The 14046-nt window shown below is 36.7% G+C and overlaps 3 protein-coding genes across 6 annotated transcripts; 2 read left to right on the forward strand and 1 right to left on the reverse strand.

Moving 5' to 3' along the window:
- Positions 1-2981, forward strand: LOC105249998 (protein disulfide-isomerase A3). Its single transcript, XM_011255831.3, has 5 exons — positions 1-297; positions 1169-1400; positions 1478-1686; positions 1825-1941; positions 2010-2981. Exons 1-5 carry the CDS (start codon positions 146-148, stop codon positions 2782-2784), a joined length of 1485 nt encoding a protein of 494 aa, XP_011254133.1. The 5' UTR covers positions 1-145; the 3' UTR covers positions 2785-2981.
- Positions 2982-5338: 2357 nt separating this feature from the next.
- Positions 5339-12685, reverse strand: LOC105249999 (ras-like GTP-binding protein Rho1). 4 transcript variants are annotated; one of them, XM_011255833.3, is made up of 5 exons: positions 12555-12683; positions 8931-9013; positions 7218-7378; positions 6722-7105; positions 5339-6525 (listed from the first exon to the last, which is right to left on the reverse strand). In XM_011255833.3, exons 2-5 carry the CDS (start codon positions 8986-8988, stop codon positions 6487-6489), a joined length of 642 nt encoding a protein of 213 aa, XP_011254135.1. In that variant the 5' UTR covers positions 8989-9013; positions 12555-12683; the 3' UTR covers positions 5339-6486. The 4 variants fall into 4 exon arrangements, with proteins under 4 accessions (XP_011254135.1, XP_011254136.1, XP_011254138.1 ...); XM_011255834.3 differs by lacking the exon at positions 12555-12683 and adding an exon at positions 11981-12259; XM_011255836.3 differs by lacking the exon at positions 8931-9013 and having other exon boundaries at positions 12555-12685.
- LOC112637258 lies at positions 12340-13991 on the forward strand. Its single transcript, XM_025406553.1, has 3 exons — positions 12340-12761; positions 13192-13421; positions 13714-13991. The coding sequence occupies exons 1-3, from the start codon at positions 12599-12601 to the stop codon at positions 13768-13770; spliced, it is 450 nt and encodes a 149-aa protein (XP_025262338.1). The 5' UTR covers positions 12340-12598; the 3' UTR covers positions 13771-13991.
- Positions 13992-14046: the final 55 nt, after the last annotated feature.

The raw sequence follows: 14046 nt of genomic DNA on the forward strand, positions 1-14046 counted from the left end.
AGCACCTCGCGGGCCGCGTCTCCAAACCGCTGGTCGTCTGAAAGGAAAGAGCCACGTCTGCGACATCGACTTGACGGAACGGATTGCCGGATTCGAGACAGAGTTGCTTCCGATCCGCGCAGGAGCCTAGTTGATCGTCGCGAGGATGCTGCGAAAGTGTCTGGCTATTTTACCCGCTTTACTCCTGATACTCGGCGCCTACGCCGACGAGAAGGATGTCCTGGAGCTCACGGACGAGACCTTCGAGAGCGAGCTCGAGCGTCATGAGAACACGCTCGTCATGTTTTACGCACCTTGGTAAGATACCTGGACCCTATTTTTTCCTCTCGTCGGTTTCATTTTCTCCTTCAATCACATATTTTTCCATATTTGTCAATAATTGCACTCATGCACATAAGATAAAATGGAAAAAGAGAGAGGAAAGGAAAAATAAAAATGTCGAAGATGCAAGTAAAAAGTTACGGAGCTAATCTTTAATCGCCGGATGTCTGGAAGGTTTTTTATCTATCGTAATGGAATTTATCTGTATTTTATATTATCGCATTGGCAAGAAAAGAGAGAGAGAGAGAAAACGAGGAGCTCGTGCGTTTTCTCTTATTAAGGCGAGATATCTTTTTAGAGCCGAAAAATCGCGCTGAAATGTCGACGTCGTCAAATGCCGGTATATTTGTCAGCGGTCTTGATGACGTATTCAAATTTCCAGTCTCCTCGAGTATCTTAAAATAAAAAAAATTTCACTCTATTTTCTTTCAATATCTGATCAGAGAAAATCTGCAATCTGCTCTTTTTCTTTAAATTTCTTTTTTTTTTAATTTATTCAACTTTCCTTTCCTGCTATCTTTTTGCTTTAATGAGTATATAATTATTTTGATAGATTTAGTGGAAAGAAGAAACTTGCTTATATTATCCGAATGTTTTGATTTGAAAGTAGTATAAAAAATATAGCATGAAAATAGCATATATTTATTTATGTTAGAAAACTATAGCTCTTATATTTATTTATATCTCAGATTTATATAAAATAACTATAGGAAACGAGTATCCATAGCTGTATAAATTTGTTGAAAAAAGTTTGAATTAATAAGTTAATAGATTGTTTTGTGCCACTTTAATTCATCATTATTTCATTATAAAGAGGCAAGTGATGGAATATTTATTTTGTCATCAGGTGCGGGCATTGTAAACGCTTGAAACCAGAGTATGCCAAGGCAGCCGAGTTGCTTATAGGCAATGCGCCACCAATCACTCTCGCTAAGGTAGATTGTACAGAGTCTGGAAAGGAGACTTGCAACAAATTTTCTGTCAATGGTTATCCAACTCTCAAGATCTTTGAACGTAATGAGTTCAGATCTGATTACAATGGTCCCAGAGAAGCACCCGGTATTGTTAAATACATGAAGGTAATATCTTATGAGATTTTTATTTATCAGATTTAATTGCACAATTTTTCTACATATCATGGCTATCTTTGTTTCAGTCTCAAGTGGGACCAGCATCTACAGAATTGACTAGTGAACAGGCCCACAAGACGTTCTTGGAGGCTGATGATGTTAGTGTGATAGGTTATTTCGAAAAGGATGATTCTCCTTTGGCCACAGCATTCCACACTGTTGCTAAGAAACTCAGGGAAAAAGTCAGATTCGCTCACACATCGGACAAAGAAGTTTTGGACAAAGTGTCCCATAAGTACGTGTGTTTACATAAAAGTGTTTATGTAAAAGTATAAAATTTCTTTGTATATCTATTTGTGTGCTAAAAAAAATAACTTGTTTCAAATATGCGTATAAAAACTAAGCATACAAACTAAAATCCTTTTTGCTTCAGAAATACTATAATTCTATATCGACCAAAGATACTCCACAACAAGTTTGAAGATAAAAGTATAATATATGAGGGTGGTGACTCTGTTAGCGATGTGAATGACTTTGTTACCAAAAACTAGTAAGTATCATCTTTTCATCAAAGTTTCATAATATTGGATTCACTTTGTAATGCCAATTTTTGCATAGCTATGGTATCGCTGGCATACGCACTCGCGACAATGCACAGGATTTCAAGAATCCTCTAGTGATCGCCTACTACAACGTAGATTATGTGAAGAACGTCAAAGGTACAAATTATTGGCGCAATCGAATCATCAAAGTTGCCAAGGACTTCCCCGAATACTCATTCGCCATAGCTTCCAAGGATGACTTCCAGCATGAATTGAACGACTTCGGTATCGACTACACAAAGGGCGATAAGCCAGTCGTTTTAGCACGAGATGCCAAAAATCAGAAATTTGTTCTTGAAGACGAATTCTCTGTAGAAACGTTCGAAGCGTTCCTAAAGAATCTGCAAGCCAGTGCTCTAGAACCATATCTCAAATCTGAATCAATTCCAGAGAGCAACACGGGCAACGTAAAAGTTGCAGTGGCCAAGAATTTCGATGATGTAGTTACTAATAACGGCAAAGACACGCTAATCGAGTTCTACGCGCCTTGGTGTGGTCATTGTAAGAAATTGGCGCCAATATATGACGAGTTGGGCGAGAAGCTGGCAAACGAGGACGTCGAGATTGTCAAGTTTGACGCGACAGCGAACGACGTGCCGGCTCCGTACGAAGTACGCGGTTTCCCAACCCTCTTCTGGGTGCCCAAAGACGCCAAGGACAACCCCGTTAAATATGAAGGCGACCGCAATCTCGAAGATTTCATCAAATACATCGCCAAGCATGCCACTAACGATCTCAAGGGCTATGATCGCAAAGGCAAGGCGCTCAAGTCTGGAACTGACGAGCTGTAAAACATTATCGAAGAAGACAATCGCGAAGTTCGTTTTTGCATTTCAAAATGCAATCGGATCGACGATCCGCGAGTTTTCCTCATGTAATACACACTTAAGAATGTGCATAAACATAGAGAAGAATAACGCTGTGAGTGCAGATATAATGCGTTCCCGCATTGCGCATTTTGCAATAAGTGACAGATGAAGAATGTTCATCGAATAAAGAGTGTTTCTAGTAGAAATTAGAATTGTCTGTTTATGTATTGATACTTTTGTCATATATTAACTTGTAATGACTGTATAATGACGTGACGCGGCGTATAGAATTTATTTTTAATGTTTTTCCATGATATGCTTTACGAATGGAGAATTATAATATAATGAAAATATATAAATAGACATATCTATATAATAATTTTTTATATATTAGAGATATTATGTATTCAAATATTCTTCATCTTTTACTTATTACAATATATATATAAAATAACATATACACTCCATTCCAACCTAGCGTGTTTCGATTATACTAAGAGATAATGCAGCGATTTCTGTTTATACTGAGAGTAAAAATAAATTGTTTTCTACAAAACTTGGAAAAATTTCTTTTCCTAACATAATTATAAAGCGTCATACTCATTTATAATATACAAATTAGAAAAAAATACATATTTAAAAGTAAAGATATTAGAAACCCTAATACGAATAAATGTCTCATTTACGCGGGTGTATCCAACAGTAGCACCGATTACATCGTCATAATGTTTATTATTAGTTACAATTTGTTATAGCGTTCGTAGGTTAATCATACAGTACAGAAGTTACATACAAAAGCTAGTTAGTAGTTGTAGAGAGAGAGAGAGAGGGGTGTATGTGAACTGGTACAGATTTCGGAAGTCAAGATCGACGATCTTTTCTTTTTAATGATAAAAAATTGGTTTATTCATCGGAACTGCCAATAAATCGCTTTTTTTTTTCTCGCGTATACAAACCCCACTAATCACGTTCGAGTCTCAAAATATCTCTACTTATGAAGAAGATAATTAGCTTACGGTGATTAAAACCGCGTTATCGATAACTCGAGCTTTTCACGGGGCCCGTTAAGAAAAAGTACTTCATTTGTATTTGTGTCTCTGTGTTACGTGTACGGAGATTTATGCGTATTCTCTTCAGCATCAGCTTCAGTCAAAGAAATAAAACGCGAGTCATTCATATTGTGCATGCGAATACGTATTTATCATGTGATAATGTTGGAGGATTTGCACCTATTTAAACGATCAGGATAGTTCTCGTCTCTTTTGCTTATTGCTCTCTGCTTATACCATGCAAGTGTGTGTGTGTGTGTGTGTGTGTGTGTATATATAGGGTGTCTGGAAAGGTAAGGTCAATCGAACAGGAGGTGAAAGAGGAGCATGAGTAGAACACATAATGTAAATAAATTTTTTTCGTATTCGCTATGGTTTAGAAAATACATCACATTATGTGTTCTACTCATGCTCCTCTTTCATCTTCTATTCGATTGGCCTTACCTTTCCAGACACCCTGTATATATACATATACAGGGTTCTAAAACTATGTCGGAACTTTTAAGGGCGTATTCTAGGGGTTAAGAAAGTTAAAATAAGAAAAAGTTCATATATATGGGTCTAAAAATGCTTTCCCTCCGAGTTATAGCTCTCTAATGCTGAAGGAAAAAATTGTCAAAACCACATAAAAATGAAGCTCATTATTAATTATTACGCTGTGTGAAACTTTAACATTCTATAAAAAAGTCTCCAAGAGTTACAATACATTTTTTGATTTTTTTTCCCTCAACTTTAGGGGGCTATAACTCGGAGGAAAAGCATTTTTGGACTCATATTTATATGAGCTCTTTTTCTTATTTTAATCCCTACGCCCTTAAATTCTTCGACATAGTTTTAGAAACACCGTGTATATATATATAATGTGCTCTGGAAAAATGCTATTCGAATCTCGATCGACGCGCGTATATTTATTACGAAAGAACGGATAAAGAATTTATATGTATATATATATACAATATTTTGGGTGCATAATTGATACAATTATATATGTATGTATATATATATATATAACGGTATATATATCCACGAAACTCATTATAAAAACACTTTCGAGCTTCAGAGCGATGCGCGAACTGCAGAGGAGTGGAAAGCGTGTGTCCGAGTGTTTCCCAAAACACTCATTAATTCACAGGCACACTTAATTGCTTAATATACATCTCCCTTTCTCTCTTCTTGCCGTCTTCCTTCTTTCTCTTTGCTTTCCACGAATCCGACGAATACGCGCGTTCGTTCGCAGCAGAAGTAGTCTCAAGTTTTTTTTTTGTCGCTATAAGCTTCCTTTTTTTTCTTTTACGCGGTTTTGAAAAATTCCAGTTAAAAGCGTATTGCGTATAATATAACAAGATCTCTATACTACTATCGCTAAACGCGCGTTCGAGAGAAACAAAGAGAGAACTTAGTGAACACAATTCCGCAGTCAAGTAACGTTGAACTAACAGCCGAGAGAGGCTTCGCGTTACGCGGCTGTTAATTTTCAACACCACGTCTTTATAACACAAATTTTATTATGAATCTTACACAGATTAGACGGATCTCTACACAAGAAGACGAATAACACATCAACATTTTTTTTCTTTACTTCGGCGTAAAGAGTAGTACAAGCGAAACAGGAAGAACTTGTGACGAAAACAACAAGATCGGAAATTAATGTGAATTTCGCGAAGCTCGATACTCAATATAATCGTGGCACACACGGTAAAATCAATTCGGGATATATCGTTGCGAAATAATTATGTACGACTGATAATCTCTGATTATCTGGTAATAATTATACGCTAAAAATATTGATGGCGTATGTACATGTATAAAAAAATGCAAATCGCAAATTCAGTTACGAGAAGTGGACACCGGAAGTGAAGCACTTCTGTTCGAATGTCCATGATTCTTGTGTTTAATAAAAATAAAAAAAAAAAAGACTCGTTCAGACACAAAAAGAAAACGCGTTCCCCGAAGTATATAAATATATAGCCGCAGTTATAATCCGTGTGTTAGTGTGTCACCGTGATACAATATAACTGAAAGGTAATAATAATAAAATATATAATAATACACACATTTAATCTAATTGGTATCTTAAAGACTAAAGTGATCTGTTCTCTGTTCTACCTATACGCGTTTATAATGTAATGTCCATTACTTTTCTTTTTTTTTTCATTCACAAATCCATAACGGAACGATTTTAATAAAATGGCGATGCAAAAAATTCGGAATCCTTCCGAATCGCTTTTTTAGCTTTCTACATTGTTCTTTGACTGCCGTGTTACACTATTTTGTATATTCTCTGTTTCTTATTTATATTCTTTCTTAACTCGATCAATTTTTCCTTCATTTTGTTTATTACCAAAATAAAGAGCCACTACGATTAAAAAAAACAAAAATGTATATAGAATGCATATAATAATAATTATAATTATATAATAATATTAATAATATTAATATTAATAATAATAATGTTCTGGTTTGACGCGGTTGCACCATATCTTTTTTCATTTTTTTTTGTTGTATATTTTATTATGTAAAATAATTAAAGATAGTTTCCGCGGGATCTGCGGCATTACGACTAGCTTTGTTGCAGCTAGTTCCGCAATTCCATTATTTCGCCCGTATTACGTCGGGTTTACTTGGGATAAACATCTTAAAGGAGCCTACATCTGCCCTTCTTCTTCTTCTTTACCTAAAATTTTAACATTTATTAGTATAATGCATTAAAGAATAAAATAACAGATAATTGTTATTGTGGAAAGATTATTTTGGGAAAAAAATTTTCTTGCAATGAATGTTTTTCTCATTTTAACTCGCACAACTATATTTAACGATTATTATTTCTTAAGAATTATTATTGCAAGCATAATATATTAATTAAAACATACTTGTAACGCAGCTCGGGTTGCCGTTTCAAAGACTTCTCTTACACCTTCCTTACTCTTAGCAGAACATTCAAGGTAGGCGAAAGCGTTGATTTTTTCCGCCATGGCTCTACCCTCCTCGGGCTTAACGGGCTCCTGTTTCATCTTGCTCAACTCCTTGATAGTATTAGGATCATTACGCAAGTCTTTTTTATTGCCCACAAGAATAATGGGAACGTTCGGGCAGAAGTGCTTCACTTCTGGTGTCCACTTCTCGGGAATGTTCTCCAGGGAATCGGGACTGTCGATGGAGAAGCACATTAGAATGACGTCCGTATCTGGGTACGACAACGGACGCAACCTATCATAGTCTTCTTGTCCAGCTGTGTCCCAAAGAGCCAGTTCTACCTGTTTATGAAATAAAAATTATCGTCTGTTATAATACCATGTAAAAAATGTATTTGTGTGTAAAAAAATATTTCAACAAAGGGAATAAGAAAAATATAGAAAAAGCATGTACCTGTTTACCATCCACTTCGATGTCGGCAACATAATTCTCGAATACCGTAGGTACATATACTTCAGGGAATTGGTCTTTGCTGAATACTATGAGAAGACATGTTTTTCCGCAAGCGCCGTCACCCACGATAACCAACTTCTTCCTGATGGCTGCCATGAATCCTAAAATTAAAAAGAAAATACACGTTACTTGTAAGACAATTGATAAGTAAATTGGTGAGCTGATGTACGACTGGCACTGTTTGCTTGTTTAGGACATTTATCGCTTTTAAAATAGATACTGATTGATTAATTAATATGAAAAGCAGAATGTGTTTTACATTTGTTATGAGTTAGTGATGCATTTCACAATTACAATCAAGTCAATGTGCTAAAATTTCCTAATTTTTAGATCATATATAAAATTCTGATAAAATATATAACTTTCTCTTAAATAGTATATACTTTGTGTTTTCAATTTATCGATATATATATATATATATATATATATATATATATATATATTTGTTTTATCTTAAAATTAAGGAAAAGAAAATTCCCCCGAGGATATTTCTGAGAATATTTCACAAGATGGTAATTAATAATTTTCAAAAAACAAACATTTTCTCCATCAAATTAACTTACCTACTTTACATAGAGATTGTAATCATATAAATTTTTTTTATATAATTAATTTTGCTATCACATCGTACCACAATGTTAAATATGATTATGTCCAGTAACCGTGCTTTTATCACTATTTCTCACTAATTATGACTCATTTACACAAAGTACACACACATACTATATACTGTACAATTTTCCTCCTATACAAGAGATATAATCGTTCTCACTAATGTTATCTACAATAAATAGTCTTAAACTATTGCAGGTACAAAAGATAAATTCTTTTAAGACGTTTATTTTAACTGTCAGCATATAAATACAGCTTGAGGAGAATATCTTATCACCTAAAAAAATAACACTAAATTGATATCGAAAAAGAATTTCAGTCAGTACGACATTGTACACGAAAAACACTACCAAATTATTCAAACTAAAAGCATGCGGTGTAATGAGTTTGCGACATATACAATGAATAATATTATTAGAACGTAACGAAATACGTCGGGAACGCAAAAGGTAGCTGGAAAGAATCGAAGAATTAGTATTAATAATACTAAACTTGCTTCTCTTGCAGCATCGGTAAATTATAATTGAGTGGAGAGCAGGGTAAACTTTTTTTAGTTCAACAGATTCACAAAAGCGTGTATGATACAAATATATGAAAAAAGTGACGGATGAGGCTAAGAAGCGTTCTTCATCAGAGTTAGGAAGACGAAATCAGGGTAAACCTTCGAGAAAGAGAGAGATCGTGTAAGTTATATACATCTCTCCTTTTTTGGAGAGCGCAATATAAATAGTTTCTCACATTCAAACCTCGTAGGCTATAATTCAATTTTCTCATGTCTTTCAAAAAGAGCTTTATCGTAGCCTAATTATTTTGAGCTAATCTCAATATATAAAACATTATCTTTTTCTATACAGAATAAAGTAGTGTCCCCTTTGACTATTTCAATTTATTATACCCTTTATATAATTTATTTCTATAATTCCAACTCTACTCTCGTAAAGCGAGTAAGAGAGAAATTCTAAATCCTGTAATCTGTTCGATCTATCGAAAAAGCAGGACCTACGAGGACTGAAATTTTAAAGGATATTGACTGGGTCGTACCTGATCCAGGGTACCCCGTATCGTCTGGACCGAGGCATCGGCCCGCATTGCATCCCATGTTTTTAGTCTTTCTTTCAGCGTCTCTGTTTTAAGTGGACATTTTATATGTTAGATGTAGGTAGGAAGCTGCGAGATGAATGCAATATACCACACAACAAATATCAATATATATGTATACATATGTTTATGTACACGTGTACATATACATATATATGTACACATATATGTTATCTGCTTTATATATATTAAAAGTTTGTCTAAATAAAGTTTATCTATATAATTAAAGCTTGAAAACACCTCTTTCATTATATATAAAATTTGTGCAATATTTTCTATTTCATAACTCTTTCTTTTTAATATTAAATAAATAAATAAATATATATATATATATATATATTTATTTATTTATTTATTTATATGTGTATAAATAAATAAATATATATATATATATATATATATATATATATTTATTTATTTATTTATTTATACACACACTACTTTTTTCAACAAGATTGTCAATGATTAAATATAATGATCTTCATCGATGACCTTATGTACATATTTAAATTAAGATATATGGAATTTGTGTGGCTACATAAGGTAGCGTCTTTTTATAACATTGTACTATATTCATAAAAATAGTTATCACATACGAAATGGACTAATATATAAGATTACATTTGCAATTGGCTCGCACTTATATAAGTTCTCTATATCTAACTAGGAAGTTTCTTCAAGTTCAAGTATCAAAGACTTTACCTTATGCATTAGGATAAAATAATAATCTGTCGAGACATGCAGAAAAAAAGAGAAAAGAAAAGAAACAAAAGCTCGTATATTATTTGTTAGACATGCAATATCAAACACTATGTGTGTTCATATTAGAAAAGCCATCTGATAAAACATAAATCCAAATGTGATACACACTGTACAGACACAACAACAATATGCTGCACAGAAATTCAGAGGCTGTTCTAATATGGTTTGAAATGTTTATAACAATTTGAAATATGTAGTTGCCCACAACAGAAAGGAATGATCTCATTGATTCTAGAATCGAGAAGAAAGTACTACATAAATTGACAGCGATGAAAGAAAAAGCTTCTGATGCGAAAATTCATCCCTTCACATATTCCATTCCCAACAATGGCTCATCGTAATAAATTGCAATAATATTTAACAAGGTTTTATAAAAATCAAAGTATCAATATAAAATATCATCTATAAAGTACAAAAAAAATTGCCATAGTATATCCTTCCATATAAATATAATAACAAAAAGAAATATTATTCCTGCTCCAATATACGGCAGTCGTACGAACAAAACTGTTCAAAATATTCGAGCAAATGTCCACGTCGATATCGCGATTCCCTGACACGCAGGAACGAATCCTTTGTTTTACAATTTATATATATATATATATATATATATATATATATATATATATATATGTTTGGATCTTATATACAATTTATTGGGAAAAAACACGCATAGATTGAATATCGAGGGAATAAAAAATTTGTACATCGAGCTCTGAATTAATTCCTCCTATTGTGTATCTTCCGTTAAATATAGAAATTCCTAAAGATGACGAACACATGGATCAATGACAAAAGATGTGTAGCCACCTGTCATAACTCCTAATCCGAGTGTTTTCTACGATAATAGAAATGTCAACTAAGACATACGTTCTTTTCGGTCGCACTTGAAAGAAAAAGAGGTATTTTGATCGAAGAAGAAAATGAAGAGAAGAGAGAAAATTTGTGGAAAAGTGTGTCCGGAATTAAAAAGAACGGACTCCGAGACTCTTAAATGCGCTCTCTTTTACGCTTTCTGCATTTCAAGTGTTTACTCCGATTTTGAAGGGGGCGTAAAAAAGAGAGAAACAAAGTTTAGAGAGTGCGACTAAAATGAAGAGACGAGTATGTCTCGGTTAAACTAACCTATGCCTTCCACCACGACGAAGATAGTGCGCATCGGCCAAGGTCGGGGAGCGTTAAAAAGAGAGAGAAAGAGATAGAAAGAGGGAGAGAGTGCGTGGCGGATACTCGGGACGCCATCGATGACGCGAGTGCTCAGGAGACGCTAACGATGACGTGAATTCTCAAGAGACGCTATTCGACGTCCCGGACATTTATTTTACCTCGCACTTGCTCGATATTTTTTTTTTCGCATTGGAAATGCGCACATTCGAGCCTCGCGAAAAAAAATGAAGAAAAAAAATTAACAAAATACAGGAGAGTGCAACTGAAAATAACAAGCGTCAGGATTATCACAATGTAACGTAATGAAAGAACATGTATTCCTTTGAGCTCTGCACCACACACATGTCATTTTCCTCGAATCTTTTCTCTTTTTTTCCTCCGTCTCGTCTGTCACGAAAAAATAGCAGAAAATCTCGTTAAATCGAATCGCGGAGAAGTGGAACGTGAAGGCAGCCGAAAGGGGACGGACCCGAAGGCGCTGCTCCCGGCGATGCCGGGCACGTCGCACGATTGCGTCACGTCAAAAGCGCGCACGTATTCCAGAATTCGTCGAGCGACATCCGGCTCGCTCGATCGGGCGCTGTCACGAGAGCGAGCTGTCATCGATCGTAGATCCGCGGAATTACGGGAATGACGATGGAAAAGCCGAGGTTGGCCTTCTTCGCAAAATTTCGCAAGGAAAAAAAAAACGCATCCGGTTTCCGCGCGATAAGACGAGACGCGAGCGCGATGAAACTTAACTCCCTGCACTTCCATTTTTCCCTCCCTCTCCTTTCTCTCCTCCGCAATCGTCCCAACGTCCAACGTCGTTACACGAATACGGAAAATACAGAAAATTACGAAGCGAAAGAGACGGACACGTCGAGCGGAAAATAGGGTGGGAAGGGTGGAAATAGCGGCGTGAGAAGTGCGTGCTGCGTAACGCAGAGGTACGCAGGGGGGGTCGTCGCGAAAGCGAAGAGATACGCCTATATGAGTGTGTCTGATACGTGAGAGAGTGAAAGAAAGAGAAAGAAAGAGAGAAAGAAAGAGAGAGAGAGAAAGAAAGAGAGACGTTTACTTACTGAACTAAACGGCCACGTAGTGTCAGGTAGAGCCCGAGAGCATTCCAAGAGATCCGTCGTGCGAATCGCCGAGCTTCGCGACGACCGAACGAGGCGGACGGGGACGACGTGGACGTAGACTAGCACGAACGACGCGAATACGAGATAACCGTCGAGCCTCAGAGCGCGGCGATGCCGAGCGGACGGGATTCGCGACGCATGACACTCCCTCGGAGCCTCCTCGCGCGACCCGTTCTCGCTCTCCTTCGTCTACCTATCTCCCCGCTTCGCACCCACACACACACACACACACACACACACACACACATATATATATATATATATATATACACACGCACGCACGCACCCTTCTCTCTCTTTCTCTCTCTCCGTCTCCCTTTCTCCCTCACTCCCTCACTCCCTCGGCTCGTGGAGGAGGAGCAGGCTCCTTTTTTCCCTCTTTTAGCACCGTACCCGGCCCGATGTCCCGGCGGGATCTCTAACGCGCCCGGAGCACGTTCGCGACGCCCGCGCGCACAACACACCCTCGCACCACTCCGGCCGACGCTAACTTAAAATATAATTGCGTATTTACCTGATGTCTTAAGCGACAGAAAGTCGAGAAAATGGCTGCCCTCGATGGCCACACCTCGATCTGTTGAGTGCAGTGTAGAAGGCTCGTGGGACAAATCCCACCGGCGGGACCTTGGCGCGCACGCGCGACTGACGTCATCCTACCCACGTGACCGATCTCCGCAGACTCGTGCTCGGATGTCATTTCTCGCAGGACGTTTCTTCCTCGGTCTATATAAATTTCTTATCGCTCTCGTTAATATTGAATATACAATCATTTATATTGTATATTATATATTTATTATATGTTATACAGGGTGTCCAGCGTATTATTTAAAATGGGACATCCTGTATATTATATATGTATACAATGATATTTAATATACAAAAATATAAAATATATCTTTTAAATGATATATCAATATCAATCTGATATATGGAATATTTCGAAAATAAGGAGTTAAATTCTCGAAGATTTATTTCTATATCTTTATATGAATCAAAAATATGTAGAGACGCTGAATGTTTCGTTTCTAAATGTAACTTTGTATCTTAGGAACGTGTAGAAAAGAAATTATTCCGTCTAATATTTTTGAAACAAATAAATAAACAACACGTTTATGTATATTTCGTGACATTTCTTAAATTTCTTTCAATAGGTTCATCAATACCCTTATTACCGACAAAGTATACGTTACTGAGGCGTTATTGCACACGCGCGGATTTGTCCCATGATTCTTCCACATTGGTCGAGTGTGCGGCAATCGGTCGAGATGGTAGGGGGCGAGACGCTTCTCGGGTACATCTCAGGAATGCACCGAGTCCAAATGCCGGAGTCCGAATGTCGCGTGACTCGCGCGCGTGTCTGGCTTATCTACCGCCAAATCAGGTCGGCATTCATAAATTGGTTAAACTGAATGAACATTAATTTCGCGATTCGTCGATATTAATAGTCCTTAGCAAAAAATCTCTTTGAGTGCATTCAATAAGAATAAAAAGAACAAATTAAGATCTTGACAAATTTTCTTTCTTTCCTCTCTTTGTATACATTCTCCACCTCTGAAATGTATCAGGTAAACATACAGACGTCGTGAAAGAAGAGAGGGAAAGAATCGTAGAAAGAATACGCAAGTCGACCATTCCATTCACATAAATTAACTCGTAAATGCCTCGGTGGACAGGTGGTAAAGCATCGATCGCGAGGCGCGGCTTTGTCAGTTTGCCGCGTATCCGGCTAAATGGGAAATCGATTCAGGAATTTGCCGGCGCCCGGCGAATTATCTTATTTCGGCCCTGCGATACGCTCCGAAACCGGCGAATCATGCGCCACCCGCGCGCCGCGCGTCATGGACCCCTCTGTGAAAGGGGTTTGCGCATGCGTCGCGCTCCATCACCGTCGCCGCCACCTACGTGGGTGAAGGTGGATGTGTACGACAAAGGGTTGAAAAATATGTAAATAATGACCGAGTCGTTTCTTTATATTATATATATATATATATATATATATATATATA

Source organism: Camponotus floridanus, unplaced genomic scaffold (assembly GCF_003227725.1).
Source record: "Camponotus floridanus strain SB8 unplaced genomic scaffold, Cflo_v7.5 scaffold148, whole genome shotgun sequence".
Classification (NCBI taxonomy): Eukaryota; Metazoa; Arthropoda; class Insecta; order Hymenoptera; family Formicidae; genus Camponotus; species Camponotus floridanus.

Coding starts and splice junctions, on each gene's coding strand:
- LOC105249999 (XM_011255833.3), bottom strand. CDS start 8,988: ATGGGATGCAATGCGGGCCGATGCCTCGGTCCAGACGATACGGGGTAC. Junction 7,379..8,930: donor TACGGGGTACCCTGGATCAG/GTACGACCCAGT, acceptor TTTTAATTTTAG/GATTCATGGCAGCCATCAGG. Junction 6,526..6,721: donor CAACCCGAGCTGCGTTACAA/GTATGTTTTAAT, acceptor TTAAAATTTTAG/GTAAAGAAGAAGAAGAAGGG.
- LOC112637258 (XM_025406553.1), top strand. CDS start 12,599: ATGGCCACACCTCGATCTGTTGAGTGCAGTGTAGAAGGCTCGTGGGAC. Junction 12,762..13,191: donor CGCAGGACGTTTCTTCCTCG/GTCTATATAAAT, acceptor TTCTTTCAATAG/GTTCATCAATACCCTTATTA. Junction 13,422..13,713: donor CTTATCTACCGCCAAATCAG/GTCGGCATTCAT, acceptor CTCGGTGGACAG/GTGGTAAAGCATCGATCGCG.
- LOC105249998 (XM_011255831.3), top strand. CDS start 146: ATGCTGCGAAAGTGTCTGGCTATTTTACCCGCTTTACTCCTGATACTC. Junction 1,401..1,477: donor GTATTGTTAAATACATGAAG/GTAATATCTTAT, acceptor TCTTTGTTTCAG/TCTCAAGTGGGACCAGCATC. Junction 1,687..1,824: donor TTGGACAAAGTGTCCCATAA/GTACGTGTGTTT, acceptor TTTTTGCTTCAG/AAATACTATAATTCTATATC.